The sequence below is a fragment of the Patagioenas fasciata genome, unplaced genomic scaffold (genome assembly GCF_037038585.1).
Source record: "Patagioenas fasciata isolate bPatFas1 unplaced genomic scaffold, bPatFas1.hap1 Unplaced_85, whole genome shotgun sequence".
Taxonomy (NCBI): domain Eukaryota; kingdom Metazoa; phylum Chordata; class Aves; order Columbiformes; family Columbidae; genus Patagioenas; species Patagioenas fasciata.
In genome coordinates this window covers 87,369-103,898 of record NW_027288806.1, presented here as the reverse complement: position 1 = coordinate 103,898, position 16,530 = coordinate 87,369, and the positions used below count along the sequence as shown (strand labels likewise).

The 16,530-nt window shown below is 50.9% G+C and overlaps 1 protein-coding gene across 1 annotated transcript; it reads left to right on the top strand.

Moving 5' to 3' along the window:
* Positions 1 to 14,804: 14,804 nt before the first annotated feature.
* LOC136115602 (olfactory receptor 14J1-like) lies at positions 14,805 to 15,413 on the top strand. The gene has a single exon (XM_065861811.2). It carries the CDS (start codon positions 14,805 to 14,807, stop codon positions 15,411 to 15,413), a length of 609 nt encoding a protein of 202 aa, XP_065717883.2.
* The last annotated feature ends 1,117 nt before the right edge of the window (positions 15,414 to 16,530 follow it).

Genomic DNA, 16,530 nt, shown 5'->3' with positions numbered 1-16,530 from the left:
GTGAGACAAGGGCTCTCTGTAAACCTGAGTTATTCTGTGATTTGACAGAATTTTTGCCTTGGAGAGGTTTCTGGAGAGAGAATAGGTGGAAGTATAGTAAAAAAAAAAAAATAAGGAAGGGTAGAAGAGGAGATACAGAAGGTGTTACCGGAAGCACAGGAGTTCCAGTGAGGAGTGCTTTTCACCCACAGTGTTAGTAGGAAATATATTTGACAAATTTGAACAAGGTGAGGAAGCGAGATGGGTGTCTGCAGCCTGTGGTAAAGAGGGGCAGGTGTAGGACTGTGTAGGACATGCTTCAGTCTTAGTCAGGTCCTGGGCCATAAGGAGGGGGATGGATGGGTGTGGTATTATGAGGTCAGTTGTGTCTCAGACACTCATAATCCAGTCAGAATCCTGTGGCTGTGAAGGGGCAGTGAGGTCAGTTCTGTCTCTGGAGGTGACAGCCCAGCAGCAGGGACATGGTTGGGAAAGAGCGTCTGCCTAAGTGCCCACAGGCCCTACCCAGGAAGAGGCCTTGGAGATGGGTTGTCATGTCCATCCCGCCTGAGAACATGACGGGACAGCAGCAGGGACATGTGCAACTTGGAAGGTGAGGACTGGATATGAGGAGGAAGAAATGTCAGTGGAAGGGCAGTGCTGTGGTGCAAGAGGTCAACCAGAGGGAGCTAGATCAGCCCATGGTTTGTGTTCCAAGAGCAGCCAGTGAGGGTGCAGACACAGCAGTGAAGGTGCAGAAATGCTGGGGTGAGAGCAGGTGGGGAAGCGAGATGGGTGTCTGCAGCCTGCAGAGAAAGAGGGGCAGGGGTAGGACTGTGTAGAACAGCCTGTGGTGGAGATGGCAAAGGGTGCTGGCAAGGCTGGAAGGGACCCACAGAACCCAGGTCTCTGTCCCCTTGGCCATGGCAGTTGTCTCTGCCACTGAGGCCCAGGAGAAGCCATGTTGTCCTCATGGCACTGGGGCCTCGTTGCCTCCTTGCAGCCCCTTGGGGAAGCTGGAAGTTGTTGTACCAGTGTTGTCCTTCCCTGGGCCTTGCACACCCACATCCCATGGTCCCAGGAAGAGCCCTGAGCCATGTGTGAGGGACAGGATCCCCCTTCCCATTGCCTGGAGGTCATGGCTTCTCCTCTCCACTTCTGAAAGAAAACCAAAGGGATTCCGACCATCAGAGCTGAAGAAAAGGCTAAAAGGAGACCTCATGGTGGCTACAGCTTCCTCACAAGGGGAGAAAGAGGGAAAGGTACTGATGTCTCCTCTCTGGTGACCAATGACAGAACCCAAGGGAATGGAAGAAAGATGTGCCAGGAGGTTCAGAGGTGCTGGACGCTGAACAGGCTCCCAGGGAGGTGTCACAGCCCCAATCTGACAGTGTTCAAGAGGAGACTGGACAACGTCCTCGGACACACGGTGTGACCTGTGGGCTGTCCTGTGCAGGGACAGGAGCTGGACTCCATGATCCTCGTGCGCCCCTCTCAACCCAAAAGATTTTATGATTCTATGAAATACAAGGTCAAAAGTCCATGTTTTCGTTGTACAGATGAGTTGCAAACACACACATCATGTGCATGTCCACTATGTGCATGTGGTGAGATGAACCCAAGGGAGCACAAATGCTATCAGCTGTTCCTTGGAGTGCCATAAAGGTCAGTGGGACAGAGATGGTGTTCAGGAGTCTCTTCCAACCTGTGGTATTGTAGGATTCCATGAATCTTTTCCTTGGAGAGCTGTTTCATGTCAGAATAGACAGAGGAAGAAGAAATAAAAAAAATCAGAGTCAGAAGCAGAGATGTAAAGTGTCCCAGAGTAAATACAGTAGCTCCTCTGAGGAACGTTTCTCCACTCAAACCCTTGATAGGAAATTCATTGGATAAATGTGATGAAAGCAGCTCAGTTTGATCTGCTCACACACTGGACCACAAGCAGGGTGATGGCTGGGTAGGATGCCATGTGGTCACTTGTGTCTCAGGAACTCATAGTCCAGTAGGAAGCCAATGGCTGTGGAAGGGACTCTGAGGTCACTTCTGCCTCTGCAGGGGATAGGCCAACAGCAGGAACATGGCTGGGAAAGGACTGTGAGGTCACACACACCAGACGAGCAATCGGGCCCAATCAGCATGGCTTTGTGAAAGGCAGGTCCTGCTTGACCTCCCTGATCTCCTTCTATGACAAGGTGACCGGCTGAGCAGATGAGGGAAAGTCTGTTGTGGGGAGTGAATCCGCCACACAGGCTGTTGGTGTTGTGTCCTTAGACTGCAGTAAAGCCTTTGACGCCGTATCCCACAGCGTCTCATGACTGGATGGGTGTTCTCTGCCGTGGATACAGAACTGGCTGGAGGGCCGGGCCCAAAGAGCTGTGGTGAACGGAGCCAAATCCAGTTGGTGGCCGGTAATGAGTGGTGTCCCCAGGGCTCACTGTCAGGGCCAGTTCTGTTATATCTCTTTATCAGTGATCTGGAGAAGGGGATCGAGTGCACCCTCAGTAAGTTTGCATATGACACCAAATTGAGTGGGAGTGTTGATCTGCTGGAGGGTGGGAAGGCTCTGCAGAGGGATCTGGAGCTGCTGGTTCATTAGGCTGAGGACAGTTGTTTGAGGTTTAATATGGCCATGTGCCAGTTCCTGTACTGGGGTCATAACAACTCCCTGCAACACTACAGACTTGGAGAAGCGTGGTTCAAAAGTTGCCTGGCAGAAAAAGACCTGGGGGTGTTGATCGACACTGACTGAACATGAGCCACTGTGTGCCCAGGTGGCCAAAAAGGCCAATGGCCTCCTGGTGTGCATCAAGAATAGTGTAGTAAGCAGAACCAGGGCAGCGATCATCGCCTTGTACTCGACGATGGTGCAGCCACAACTCGAATACTCAGTTCAGTTTTGGGCCCCTCACTATAGGAAAGATCTCGGGGTGTTGGACTGAGTGCAGAAAAGGGGGACAAGGCTGTTGAGGGTCTGGAGCACAAGTCTTCTGAGGAGCAGCTGAGGGATCTGAGGGGTTTTACCCTGGAGAAAAGGAGATTGAGGGGAGACCTTTTCGCCCTCTACAACTATCTGAAAACAGATTGTAGCATGGAGGGTGTTGGTCTCTCCTGAGTAGCAAGTGACAGGATGAGAGGAAATGGCCTCAGATTGTGCCAGAGAAGGTTCAGAATTTATATTAGGAAACATTTCTTAATGGAAAAGTTTGTGAAGCAGTGGAACAGTCTGCCCAGGGAAGTGGTTGAGTCACCATTCTTTGTTCCTTAGCACAGTTTCTAGGAGGATCTGTTCCATGATCTTCCCAGGCACAGGTAAGAGGCTGACAGGTCAGTAGTTTTCAGGGTCCTCCTTTCTACAGCAGAGAAACACTGCCACACAGCACAGCTTGGAACATGGAGAATGGACACGAGCAGAAAGAAATGTCACCCAAAGGGCAGTGCTGTGGTACTAGAAATCATCCAGAAGGAGCATGAGATCAGTCCATGTCCTTATGTTTCCATTAACAGAGCATGAGAGTGGAGACACATGAGTCAACGTATGGAAATACCAAGGTGAAAGCAAGGGGAGGAAGCGAGATGGGTGTCTACAGCCTGCAGGGAAACAGAAGCAGCTGTGGGACAGTGTAGGACAACCTGTGGTGGAGATGGCAAAGGGCACTGGCAAGGCTGGATGTCACCAAGAGAACCCAAGTCTTTGTCCCCTTTGCAATGGCCATGGCCTCTGCCACCAAGGCCTGTGAGGAGACATGTTGTCCTCAGGCACTGGGGCACCTCATGGGGTCCTTGCACACCCCCAGGAAGGCTGGGAACTGTCACACCATTGTCCTTCACTCAGCACCACACAGCCCACATCCCCCTGGCCCAGGAAGAGCCCTGAGCAATGTGTGAGGGACAGGATCTGCCTTCCCAGGGGCTGGGGGTCAGGCCTTGGCCTCTCTGCTTCACCCAACAAAACCAGGGTTTTCTCAGCACCTCAGCTGCCTGCACATTTCCCTTTGTTTATCTGCCTTCATGGCCTCCAATCCTCTGCTCTAACGAGTCCCTGGGGAGGTTCTGCTGGTACTTGCCCTCAGTGGAACTCATTAATACTTCAAGGTACTTAGTACTTTTTTCTTCTGGCTTTGACTTCTGGAAAGGTTTGTGCAATCTTCTCCCAGCACATGAGTAATGTTCAAGGACTCAGCACCAAATGCACCATGGGGCTCATTACACTGAAGAAAGTTCTAACAAACCATGTCTCTTCTTATAATTGTCTTCCAGTCTTGTCTAGTTAATTAGAGAATTTTCTTGGTGTAATTATGAAGAAAGATTTCAAAAAACTTCTGACAAAAATGTCTTTCTATTGTAAAGGTTGTATTTCATTGCTTATCAGTGTGGAGAAGAGGTGATTGCAGCATTATCTGATGTTGATCCAGGGTCTCTCCTAAGCAGGTCTGGACTGGCTGGAGAAGCTGTCCCTTGAGCTCTCACACTGTGTGGACAACCTTGCTCCTCACCTCCCCAACCCCATCGTTTCTCTCATTGGCCCCCTGGGCCTTGCATCCCTTTTCCTTACACCAGATTTCTCCACTGCAGTCTGCAGCTGGATGTGCCAGCTCCTTTGCACCAGCTCCCACCTGCTCTCCTTGGAGACCTGGCTGCACACAGCAAACAGGGACTTTGCTTTACCTTTGAACAAACAAAATACAACTGATGAGAGTCATGATTTAAAGAAAACACACTCCTCAACTGTACACCAAGGACAAACTGCCACCACTGAGGTTCACCTTCTCCAAGGCAGAACCACGCAAGTAATGTTGTAGAGAGAAAGGAAACTCTAAAATAAACACAATAAAAGAGTTGTGTAAAGACAGAATTAGACAGACTACTGATAGGCAAGGAAGCTTTTAACTCCTTGAAGCTGAAAGCAGCAACTGGGTTGTTGACAGGTGCCTGAGTGATCAAACAGTAAGAGGAAGGAAAACCCAGAGAGCAATCGCAAGTGCTTGTGTGCAGATAACAGAGAGAGTGCAGAGAAGGGAAATGTTGTCGAAGATCAGAAGTTCTCCTCTTGTTCTTAATGCACAACCTGAAAAGTCTCTGTTTTCTCTCTTTTGAAAACACTGGTATTTAAAGTATTCAAAACAAAGAAAGGAGAATTAAAACACCAACAACATTTCATACCTCATGTTGCAAGAATACATTCCCTTCACTCTACATCTTCCATTTGGTTTTTCTCTCTTTTTCTTTTTTTTTATGTTCTCTAGATTTCTCTCCTATCAAAGCCTCCAGCATTAAGAAAGACAATCCTTGTGTCTTGTACAGAGTCGAAGGCACCAAACAATCGACTGCCATGGACTGTCAGTGCCACTTTTTACCCCTGGCACACAGTGAGTCATGCTGGAACCTGTGGACCACTCTGGGCTGATGGAGGAAAGAAGGAGAAAAAGGTTAATTGGAGTGTTCTCTTTTTAGATGGCCATATTGACAGTGATCTCAACAGATCTCTGTTATCTGTCTTTCTATGTGATCATAAGGAAAAATAAATATATATATGTGTTGGTAAATATATAGGAAAATACATAATTGTGTCCATTTACTCAGCAAAATACATTTCCTACCAGCACTCTCAAAGGAAGAATCTCTCTTTCGAGAAACTGCTGCCTCCCAAGCCTCTGTGACTGGAGACAGGAATCTGGAGAACAATCAGCAGTGGATGGGGATCAGGTCAGGGTCACTGGAACTAACACAACCCTCTCCAGTCTATGGGACAGCGGGGGCAGCATCCCAGGAGCTGAGACAGCAGGACAATGTCACAGTGAGGCCACTCTGCACCATCTTGGAAAGCTCATGGACACTGGGGGGACTCCCTGAGCACTGGCAGCTCTCACACAGTGTGTGCACTTTTCAAAGTGGCCAATGGGTGAGCAGTGGAACTAAGGGCTGTGCCCCAGAACATGTCCACTGGGACCCAATTTCTGGGTGTCTGGAAGAGAAGGTGACAGGGTTTACCCAGGGCAGGTTGTGTCTGTCCATCCTCTTTGCTTTCTGTGAGGAAAGAACAGGGTTGTGGACGTGGGGAGAACACTGATGGTCTGTTACCTGAAAGTCATCAAGACATTCAGTGTCACCCTCTAATATTCTTGTATCCAAGATAGGACATTATGGTCTGTGTCAGTGTGTAAGTAGATGGTCAAAAAGCTATTTGCATGGTTGGACTTGGAAAGGTGTTGTAGAAAGGGAGAAACTTTCCATTCCTGAGGACAGTCAAGCACTGGAAGCTGTTTCCCAGGAGTGCGCACTCAGTCTGTCCCAAAAAGTGACCAAGATGTGTTTGGATAAAGTCTGAGTGATCTGGACTGACCCTGCTTTGAGCAGGAGGTTGGTCAAGACACCTCCTGAGGTCCCTTCGAGCCCGAATGACGCTGTCCTTTCATCCTGTTCATGTTTTCAACTCAGAGAAAATTCTCAGGTTCTCTCTGACTCCAAGAATAATTCACATGAGCTGCAGGGCTGCTTTACAATTACCCTAAACAGCCCTGACCACATCTTGTGCATCCCTTTTCATTTGCCTCAACCCAGGGTCTTCTTGTTTGCTGCCCTAATACCCTTCCAGAAAGAACAGCCCCCCTTGTTGATCCTTTCAGAACAGGTTGTTCAAGAGGTGTCAGCATCCATGTACAGAGTCTGCACATCAGCCAGGCAGCAAAGCCACCGTTACAGAAATTGAGACGAGACACTTGACCAGCTCCTTGAACCCAGATATCAGCGTGACATGTCTGCTGAGATTCCCGGGAACACCTGAACTGTAAGAGCAGAGCATGTGAGTCCTCTTTGGGTATTCTGGCTCAAGTCCTGACCCATGTGGTGCTTCAGGTTGTGAAGAGAATCAAAACCAACTTTTTGACGGGGTTGGTTTATTTCACACGTGTCACAAAGAGCAGATGAAGGGAGCTCAGAACTTAAATCTCTGCTGTACTATAATGCTTGATACCCCATCCATAGTGGTTCTGATATTTAAATGGTTCTGATAAAGGGTGGTCTGGCAAACGTCACCCTTTGTGTCCCCAGGTGCATGGACACTGCTCATGTGCCTCTGTAGAGAACGACAGAAGCTGAATCCCTTTCTCAGGAGAAACTCCTTGCTGGAAAGACACGGCTACGGGGCTGGCTGAACAAGGTTTTATTGCATTTCACTCGGTATCAGATTTGATATATTGGATGCTATTCTGTGATAACACCAGTACAGATGATCACAGAAAGACAACCATTTCATAAGAGAAGGTTACAAAGGCCTGCCATGAACAACAAATGTCACCATGAGCTCTGGAGGCAGTGAGGAAGATTATAACAAGCACCAGGAAAAAACAAGGAGCTCCAGGCCTCTTCTGAACAGCTGGAGGCCCTGAGCAGCAGTGACCGGACATGTGTGGTGTGGGAGAAGGTCAGGGGATGTGGGGTAGAAAAGAGTGATGGCTGATGACTTCAGCAAATCCTTATAACCATGTCTGAGCCTGCAAGTGGAATGTGGTTGATGTCTGAGGGTGGAGGGGGAATAGGAGGAAGATTTTTGAGGGGTTATGAAAAGAAGGCATGCTACTCTTGGACTGATCTTAAAGGGCAGTGCCCTTTGCATGCTGTGGGCATGGCTGTGCCTGGGAGATGGGGAATGGCTGCTGCTGGCGTGGCTGTGCTCAGTCATGGCCCATGAGCTGACCCTGCTCTGCTCCTCTCTTACACTGCCCACACTTGGATGGTCCTCAGGAAACATCCATGAACCCGGAGGAAGCACCAGCATCCTGGAGTGTTGGCCCATTACTGGAGGACAAGAGTGCAAGGTTTGTGAGACACATGGCAGTGCAGGAAGAGAGTGGTCTATGTGTAGCAGTAAATGTGTTAAAGAAGAAGACCTAAAGACCATGGTCCAATCATGCTAATGTGGAATAGATTGATTTTCTTTTCTATTTTAGGGCAGCAGCAGGAGGAACGTGTGCATTTCAGTGCTGGGGCATGGATCCAAATTGAGGATTCAAGAGAGTTTGGGACTGGGACAGCTCAGGTGATTGGTGGCCAGTGCCAGGTCTATTAAAGAAGATGGGTGGGTTTTAAGGACCTGACAGGCATTGCCAAATCCTCAGAAAACCATAACCTTGTGGTTAAAGTGACAGCACTTGGCACCAAACTGATCCCCAAAACACAAATACCCTCCCAGTGACCCAAGGCAGAGCCTGAGAAACATTTGACTGAAAGGGTCTCCTTTGTCAGGCCCTGGGGGTCAGGACTTGGCCATTCTGATGAAGAACATCAAGGGCTGACGTGGCACCAGAGCCACCTCCACATCGCCTTTACCACCTATGACCATTGTCTCCAGGTTTTTCCTTGAGCAGCCTCCAGGGACAGGGACTGCTTGTGTCAGTGATGGCCCTTCATGGGGTCCCAAACACCCTCAGAAACTTGTGCTTTGCTTCTGCCTTTCACTTTATCAGAGCTTGTTCATTCTTTCAGTAGCTGCAGTTCAGGATCATGGCAGCAGAGGGCTCATTAACATCCAAAAGGCGCTTACAAGCCAAGTCTGGTGTGGATAATTAGAGAGATTTCAGGAATAGTCAAGCAGAGAGCATTTCCATAATAAATAGTAATAAAGCCATATTTCTTATATTTCCATCCCCCTCCAAGTGCCCTCATTTCCAGAACATCTGGCATCAACAATCTCCAGTAAATATTGATCTAGAGAATCTCCTGATAAGGACTGAATGTGTTAGAGAAGTGGGTGCCTAAATCACCACTTGAGCAAGGAGACAGTCCAGGACAGCTCAAGAGGAATCACACTCCTCTGGACCAAGAGGTGAGTGTTCCTGGGAATCTCAGGTGCCACAGCACAGCGATACCTGTGTTCATGGAGCTGGCCAAGTGACCCATCTCCTGTTCTGTAATGGTGTCTGAGTTTGCTCAGGTCACCCCTGACTTGAGCCCCATCCACTGCTGGGTGTTCTCCAGACTCCTGCCTTCAGGAACAAAGGCCTGGGAGACCATGCAGGAAAAGAAGCCATGAAGTACCTCAATCCTGTCTAATTCTACTCTTGTGAAGTTCAGCAGCAGGTTAATATTACCCTGGTCTATTCTTTTACTGTAAGCAAGCTGTGTCATCTTGGTGCCCTCAGCCTCCCCTGCAGGCATCATGTCCAGGGCAGCTTTGGCATCATTCCAACATCCATGGACAAGGTTTCTAAATTCCTCCTTTGCAGCTTCCCCTGCTTCCACCTCCTGTGTGATGCCTTTGTGCCCTGGAGCTCCATCAGTTCAGACAAGCAGCCTCACGAGATAAATGCTTCTTTTCATGGGTACTTGGAGAGATCATTCTCGTGCTTAGGAGCAGGCTGTCCTGTAAGGCCTGCCATATTTCCTGAGCTCCTTCACCCTTCAGATTTACTTCCATGTCACCACCTCGCCTGCCGTCCCCCAGTATGTCAAAGTCTTCTCCTCTGGAGCCCACCAGCCTGTGCTCTGCTGCTGGTCTTCCTCCCACCCCTCTGGTGCCTGGGACCCCACTGTATCCTGATCACAACAGCCAAGGTGGACACTGATGTTCAGATCCATCACCAGCTCTTCCTTCTTTCCCCGTTCCAGATCTGATGAACATCAATCTTGTTGCCCACCAGTCAGCTCTGTTAAGCATTTGGCCCACGATCCTCTGGACTGTTGGCATCTGCACCTTTGCCTGGCCAGTGACTGTCAGGGTAATTACAGTTCCCCATAGGAAGCTGCTCATTGACTGGTGACTTCCTTGAGTTGCCAACAAAAGATCTTTTCCATTTCTTCTCCATGATCAAGTAGATTATAACACCCAAAACATAGTCACCATATTTTGGGTTTACATGGCAAAGTCTTGGAACTGGGGTGAGTGTGGGTGTGCTACAGTTGTCGCCTCTCTAAGAAGACAACAGGAGTTTGACCGACGTCAAACGGAGCCGATTTCAGCTGCTCCAAGATGGACCCACTCCTTGCCAAATCTGAGCCACTCAGTGATGCTGGCAGCACCTCTGGGATATTGTATTTGGGAAAGGGTAAAAAACGCTGCACAACAGCAGGTGGGAGAGAGGAGGGAGGAAATTTGAGAGAAAAGCACTGCAGACACCAAGGTCATATCCCATAGGACCCAAGCAGGTCCCTCAGCAGGTCAAAGCTTGCTCTCCTGAAATCCTGCTCTTGGCCTTGTGATCACCTCCCAGGAGCCTCAGCTCCACTTTCCCATCCCTGGCTGTTCCATCCTGACCAACTCTTCCTGGTTTGTAAGTGTGAAGTCCCACAGGGCACCTCACCCCACTGACCCCTCAGTCACCCGTGTCAGGAAGATGTTGTCAATGAGCTCCAGCCCCTCCTGGATGGCTGGTTCCTTGTAGATATTGGGATATCTCAGGTCTGCCACGAGGACACCGCCCTGGAAACATGAGGTTTCTTTCATTTGTCTGAAGGAGGCCTCATCTAATTCCTCTGCCTGATCAGTGAGTCTGTAGCTGATGTCCAGTGACCACAACATTGCCCATGTTGTTCTGCCCTCTCTTGCTGACTCCTCAACCTTCATCTGACATTGTCTGTCCCCAGGCAGAGCTCCACACATTCCTGCTGCTTTTCCACATGAAGAAAAACTACCCCTTTGAATCCACACCTCTGGTATTATAAGTATCAGACACCCAATAGCCCACACTTTCTCCAGGAGATGGTGTTTGTAGTGCCCTGCAGCTCCTTATCCTGTTGTCTTGGGAGAGACACCCTAATCAGGTTAAACCATGTGCATGAAAACATCAATAGCTGAGTAAATGGAGCTTCAGTCCAGGGAGAGCAGCAACTTTGAGAAAATCTGGTGTTCACCCAGGTCTGGGTTTGATAAGAGGAAGTGACCAGTTCTATCCAGGGGCAGGAGAACAAACCCATCCATCAGGACATGGCAGGACCTGACACGCTGAGCAGTGACCCTGAGGAGAAGGGCCTGGGCACTCCAAGGTCCCCACACCAGCCCGTGGTGCACGCTCACCATGAACAAGGCAGCTGCACACGGGGCTGCATGAGGAGGAGCGTGGACACACAGACACCTGGAGTTCTCATCCCATTCGGTTCAGCACTGGTGTGACCCAACACACACGGAGGTGTGCCAGTGTGCGGCTTCCCAGTCTGGAGAAGCAGGGGGGAACTGGAGAGTGCAGGGCTCTGCCAAGGCAGGTTCAGCACCTTGTGCACATGGTGTGGGATGCTGAGGGACCTGGGCTGCTTTGGCCCAGCAGCGCTGAGGAGGCTGCAGCACTGCAGGGGTAGCCTGAGAGTGCTTGAAGGGTGGTTTCATACATGGTGGAGGTTTTCTGCGTAGTGGGAAAGAGCATGAGAAAGAAAAAATGGCACAAAGAGCAGCTGGGGAGGTCCAGGCTGGACATGAGCAGAAAGGAATGTGAATGGTAGGGCAGTGCTGTGGTGGAGCAGGTCAGCAGAGGGAGTCTGCATCAGCCCAAGGCTTTGTGCTTCAAGGAACAGCTGGGGAGGATGCAGAGATCTCAGCAAAGGGAGGAAGATGCTCAGACAAGAGCAAGGTGGGGCAGCAGGGGGGATGTCTGCAGCCTGCAGGGAAAGAGGTGCAGGGGATGCCACAGCACAGGACAGGCTGTGGTGGAGATGATCAAGGGATGTAAAGAGGCTGAAAGCCCCACCAGACATGAGCTCCTTCTCCCCTTGGCTATGGCTGTTGTCTGCACCTCTGATGCCTGTGAGGAGACACCTTGTCCTTCCAGCACAGGGGCCTCATGGCCTCCTTGTCCCCAGCCAGGAACCTGGGAGCTGTGGGACCATAGTCCTGCCCTTGGCCTTGCACAGCCCCACATCACACTGTTCCAGGAAGGGCCCTGGGCAACATGGGAGGGACAGGATCTGCCTTCCCAGGGCTGGGGTCAGATCTTCGCCTTTTGGTTAATGAAACACATCCAGGTTTACCGATCGTCAGAGGGACATTTACTTTGTTTTTCCTTACCAGTCATCATTGCTTCCAGTTTTCTGTTCTAACCAGACCCTGGGGACTGTTCCTCGATAGTGTCCTTCAGTGGGACCCATTAACAGTACAAGAAAATTTGGAGTTTGAATCTGACTTTGACTTCTTGAGAGGTTTCTTCACCTTCCTCCAGGGTCTGAGGTCCATGGACTCTGCACCAAAGCCACCAGAGGGGTCATTAAAGCGCCTTAGGCTGCTCCTGTGCTGCTGAGCTCAGCTGGGCTCCTGGGACAGAGGGAGCTCCTGGCAAGCGGCAGTGCTGCAGAGAGACAGCTCTGCCCAGGAGCAGCTCCTCTGCACAGCGCAGCAGGGCTGTGGGCTCTGCCCGCAGCACCAAGGGCACAGGAGCCAGGCAGAGAGAGAGAAACGCAGTCTGGGGTGGGAGAATGCTGAGAGATCACTGGAATCCACATCTTCACAGACATGAAGCCAGTGGCTGCAGGGCATTGCATCTGGCAATCACTGTAGGATCTCAGAAAGCTGTCGCATTGAAGAGCCTGCAAGAGATGTAAGTACAGTTCTCAGAAATTCTCTGATGCAGAGGAGAGGATGTGCTGCAGAGCAGGGATTGCTTTTTGCACGGTCAGAGTGACAAGACGTAAATGCTGCGTTCTCCTAATAATGGCTGTGGGGTGTAAATATAAATGTGCAGGCAGGGGTGCCCAGGACTGTCCTGCAGAGCAGGGTCCATGCACCCCAGGGCTGTGCCAGGGCAGGGACTCTGCCGCCTGCCAGGGTCAGCGCTCAGCCTGCCCGAGGAGATCCCCACGGTGCTGTAGAGTGAAGCTGTGAGGGGAAAGAACAAGCACTCTTGGGCAGGAAAGGTTCTTCTGCTTTGGAGAGGGTGCTGTGTGGGTCAGGGCTGCTCACAGATACAGATCACCCCCAGGATTTTTCCAAGGGGGGTGCAGGAAAGGATAAAACAAAAATGAGTTCTCATGCTTAAACAAGTCACCGAGACTCCTGAACTGCAACTCTGAGTGATCAGCACATCTGCCAGAAGGCTCATAACATCCCTTCCCCAACCCTCTGCCTGTGCACAGCACCTGCATCACCTTGGCTGGACCCCTCAGCCTTGTCTGACCTGTCCTGTTTTCCAACCTGCAAACAGGAAGATGCCCCCAGGCAGTGCCCTGTGAACAGGCAGGATCTGTAGGGCCAGGGGGAGGGCACAGAGGGTGGGATGGGGTCTGTGAGCACTGACAGGGAAGAGACATGGACAGGGAAACACCTCCCAGGGGAGAATCTCCAGGCAGCAGGGAAATGATCAGAAATGGGAGGAAACTGAACCTGGAATGGTTATGGGAGGGAGAACAGAGAAAAGTCCCTGTGATCCCCTGCAGTGCAGATCCCTCCTGTGAGCAGCCCCTTCCCTCCTGTCCCACCCAGCAAAGCCTCTGCCCTCAGGGCCGGGGACTCCAAGGCATGAAGCAGCTCCTGTGCAGCCAGAGCTCCAGTTCCTCTGCAGAGCACAGGGGCTGAGAGCAGCTGCCCGGCAATGTTGGTGTCTGGGAGGTGGCTGCACAGCTGGGGAAGGGTGACGCTGTCTGAGTGCCCGGCTGCCTCTGCCCTGGCCTCTCTCACACCCACCCTCACCGCATTGTCCTTCTTGCTCCCCTGCTCTGGGTCACTGCTGTTGGGATCTTGTTCTTGCTGTCAGGCTCCCTGGGGATGGCAGTTTCAGCTGCAGAGTCACAGCCTGATCTTGTGGGTCCTTTCCTGCAGGTGTGTCCATGGGAACACGTGTCCCAGCTTTGCTCTGAGCTGTGGGGCTGGGGACTGAACCATGTGTGTCTTGGGCTAAATGTGGGGAACTGAGACCTTAGGAAAGGGTGAGACATTTCATGGTCTGAGGTGGAACCCTGTGCTCTCAGCAGTGTCTGCTGGCTTTTCAGGATAACATGGGAGTGTGATCAGGCTCCATCTCAGAAAGGTGCCAGCCCAGGGCAGCTGGAGCCAGACAGAGGGACGGAGCAGCTGCCCTCACTCTGCACTGACCCACAGGCATCCTCTGGTCTCGCAGGACTCGTTCTGTTCTCCCTGAGTGCACCAGAAATGCTGAGGGTTTCTGACACCCAACACCACTCCCCAGGGTGGGAGGGCAGAAGGAGCTGTAGAAACACCAAACCTCTCCAACTCAGTTTCTCAGGCCTGGGGGTACAGATGCTGACAGTCCCTTCTGCACCAGGAGCGGTTCCAGCTGACAAAGCTGAACCCCAGGACTGGTCCCTGCCCCACCCAATCACACAGGTTCAGGCTGACTGATCAAGAGCCCCTGGGCAGAGACCCTGCTCTTCATTGCACACTCATCAAGCACCGATGAGGGCTCCAGCCAGGACGTTCTCCTGGGAAAATAGAAGTGTCTCTTTGTGGGAGGGTCTGTGGGAAATGGCTTTGGTTTCTCCCAGAGAAGTCTCATCTAAACCATCACTGTCTTTTCCTCCTTGCCAAGGTCCTCATGCCCAGAGACAGCAAATGTCCAACAGCAGCTCCATCACCCAGTTCCTCCTCCTGGCGTTCACAGACACACGGGAGCTGCAGCTCTTGCATTTCTGGCTCTTCCTGGGCATCTACCTGGCTGCCCTCCTGGGCAACGGCCTCATCATCACCACCATAGCCTGTGACCGGCACCTCCACACCCCCATGTACTTCTTCCTGCTCAACCTCTCCCTCCTTGACCGGGCTCCATCTCCACTACCCTCCCCAAATCCATGGCGAATTTCCTCTGGAACACCAGGACCATTTCTTATATGGGATGTGCTGCCCATATAAGAAATTTTCCTTTTTCATTTCAGCAGAGTTTTATCTCCTCACCATCATGTCGTACGACCGCTACGTTGCCATCTGCAAACCCCTGCACTACGGGACCCTCCTGGGCAGCAGAGCTTGTGTCCACATGGCAGCAGCTGCCTGGGCCACTGGGTTTCTCAATGCTCTGCTGCACACGGCCAATACATTTTCACTGCCCCTGTGCAAGGGCAATGCCCTGGACCAGTTCTTCTGTGAAATCGCCCAGATCCTCAAGCTCTCCTGCTCACACTCCTACCTCAGGGAACGTGGGATTCTTGTGGTCGGTGTCTTAGTAGCCTTTCCGTGTTTTGTTTTCGTTCTTTTCTCCTATGTGCAGATCTTCAGGGCCGTGCTGAGGATCCCCTCTGAGCAGGGACGGCACAAAGCCTTTTCCACCTGCCTCCCTCACCTGGCCGTGGTCTCCCTGTATGTCAGCACTGGCATATTCACCTACCTGAAGCCCCCCTCTATCTCTTCCCCATCCCTGGATCTGCTGGTGTCTGTTCTGTACTCGGTCGTGCCTCCAGCCGTGAACCCCCTCATCTACAGCATGAGGAACCAGGAGATCAAGGATGCCCTGTGCAAACTGATGACTGATATTTTCCTGAAGCAAGTCTTCTCGTCAGCTTCTGCATAGCAGTTATAGAACAATTCATTGTATTACATCTTCTCTTTTTGTGTGGTTTGTTTGTTTCTTTGTTTGTGGTTTGTTTTTCTTCTTTAATTTTGCCTTTTTATTTTTTTTTTTTTGTGATGGTGGTTTATTTTTAGTCACTAGAATATTGTCATCCCCTTTGTAATTCACAAACTTATGTGCCTTTCTGTCTGAGTGGATTTTTAAATAAAGTGTTGTTTTTATGTGTTTAACCTTAACAAAGGCCACCACAAATATTTGGGAATATTTCCTGAAATCCTTACTCCAAGGTATTTTTGGAGCTGCAGGGACAGTTTGTGCATTTGTATGGAAGGAAATAAGGTCCAGGTACAGCAGTGTCAGTGGGGAGCACTGTCTCTGGATCTTCGGGGGGCTGTTTTTTTTCCACTTCCACAGTTTCCTTCCCACCCCTTGTGTTGGTTCAAGGCTTGAGTGCTTGAGTCCTGCTGTGTGTGAGACCTGTAACCGCAGGCAAGGACAGGCAACGGGCACTGCTGTGACAGAGCTGGCATGCATAATGAAGGGTGATCTCCTCAGGGCAGTGCCTGTATGTTTATGTGTTTTTACAGAGTTTCTCTCAAGAACAAGCCCAAGAAAGTTGCGCACAGATGCAAACCCCATTGTACAGCTGAGCAGTGTGTGTGTGCAGGGCTGGCACACAGCAGTGTCCCCTCACAGCCAGGCCTCCTGCCAGAGACCTGCAGGACCAGCAGAGCAGGGTACGACTGGTGCCCGTGTGCACTGGACACCCCTTTGGAAGGAGCCTCAGGTCAATCATCATGCACTGGTCCCTCAGGACTACCGTTTCTAACCCTGGCCTCCCACCTTAGCTCAGAGAGGTTGTTCTTTCCATGAAGATACATTGAATGAATAGGTCTGAAGTCCATGTTGCACTGTACAGGTGAGTTGTAAATATGCACATCATGTATGTGAGGTGAGATGAACCCAAGTGAGCACAAATGCCATCAGCTGTTCCTTGGGGGTACCATGAAGGCCTGCTTCCTGAACTGGGATCTTCTTCCTTGAACCAAGGTCCATGTGTCCATTCCTCACAATGTGGGAAATCTGAGATGAGTACAGAGCAGGTGACACACCAAAG

Coding starts and splice junctions, on each gene's coding strand:
- LOC136115602 (XM_065861811.2), top strand. CDS start 14,805: ATGTCGTACGACCGCTACGTTGCCATCTGCAAACCCCTGCACTACGGG.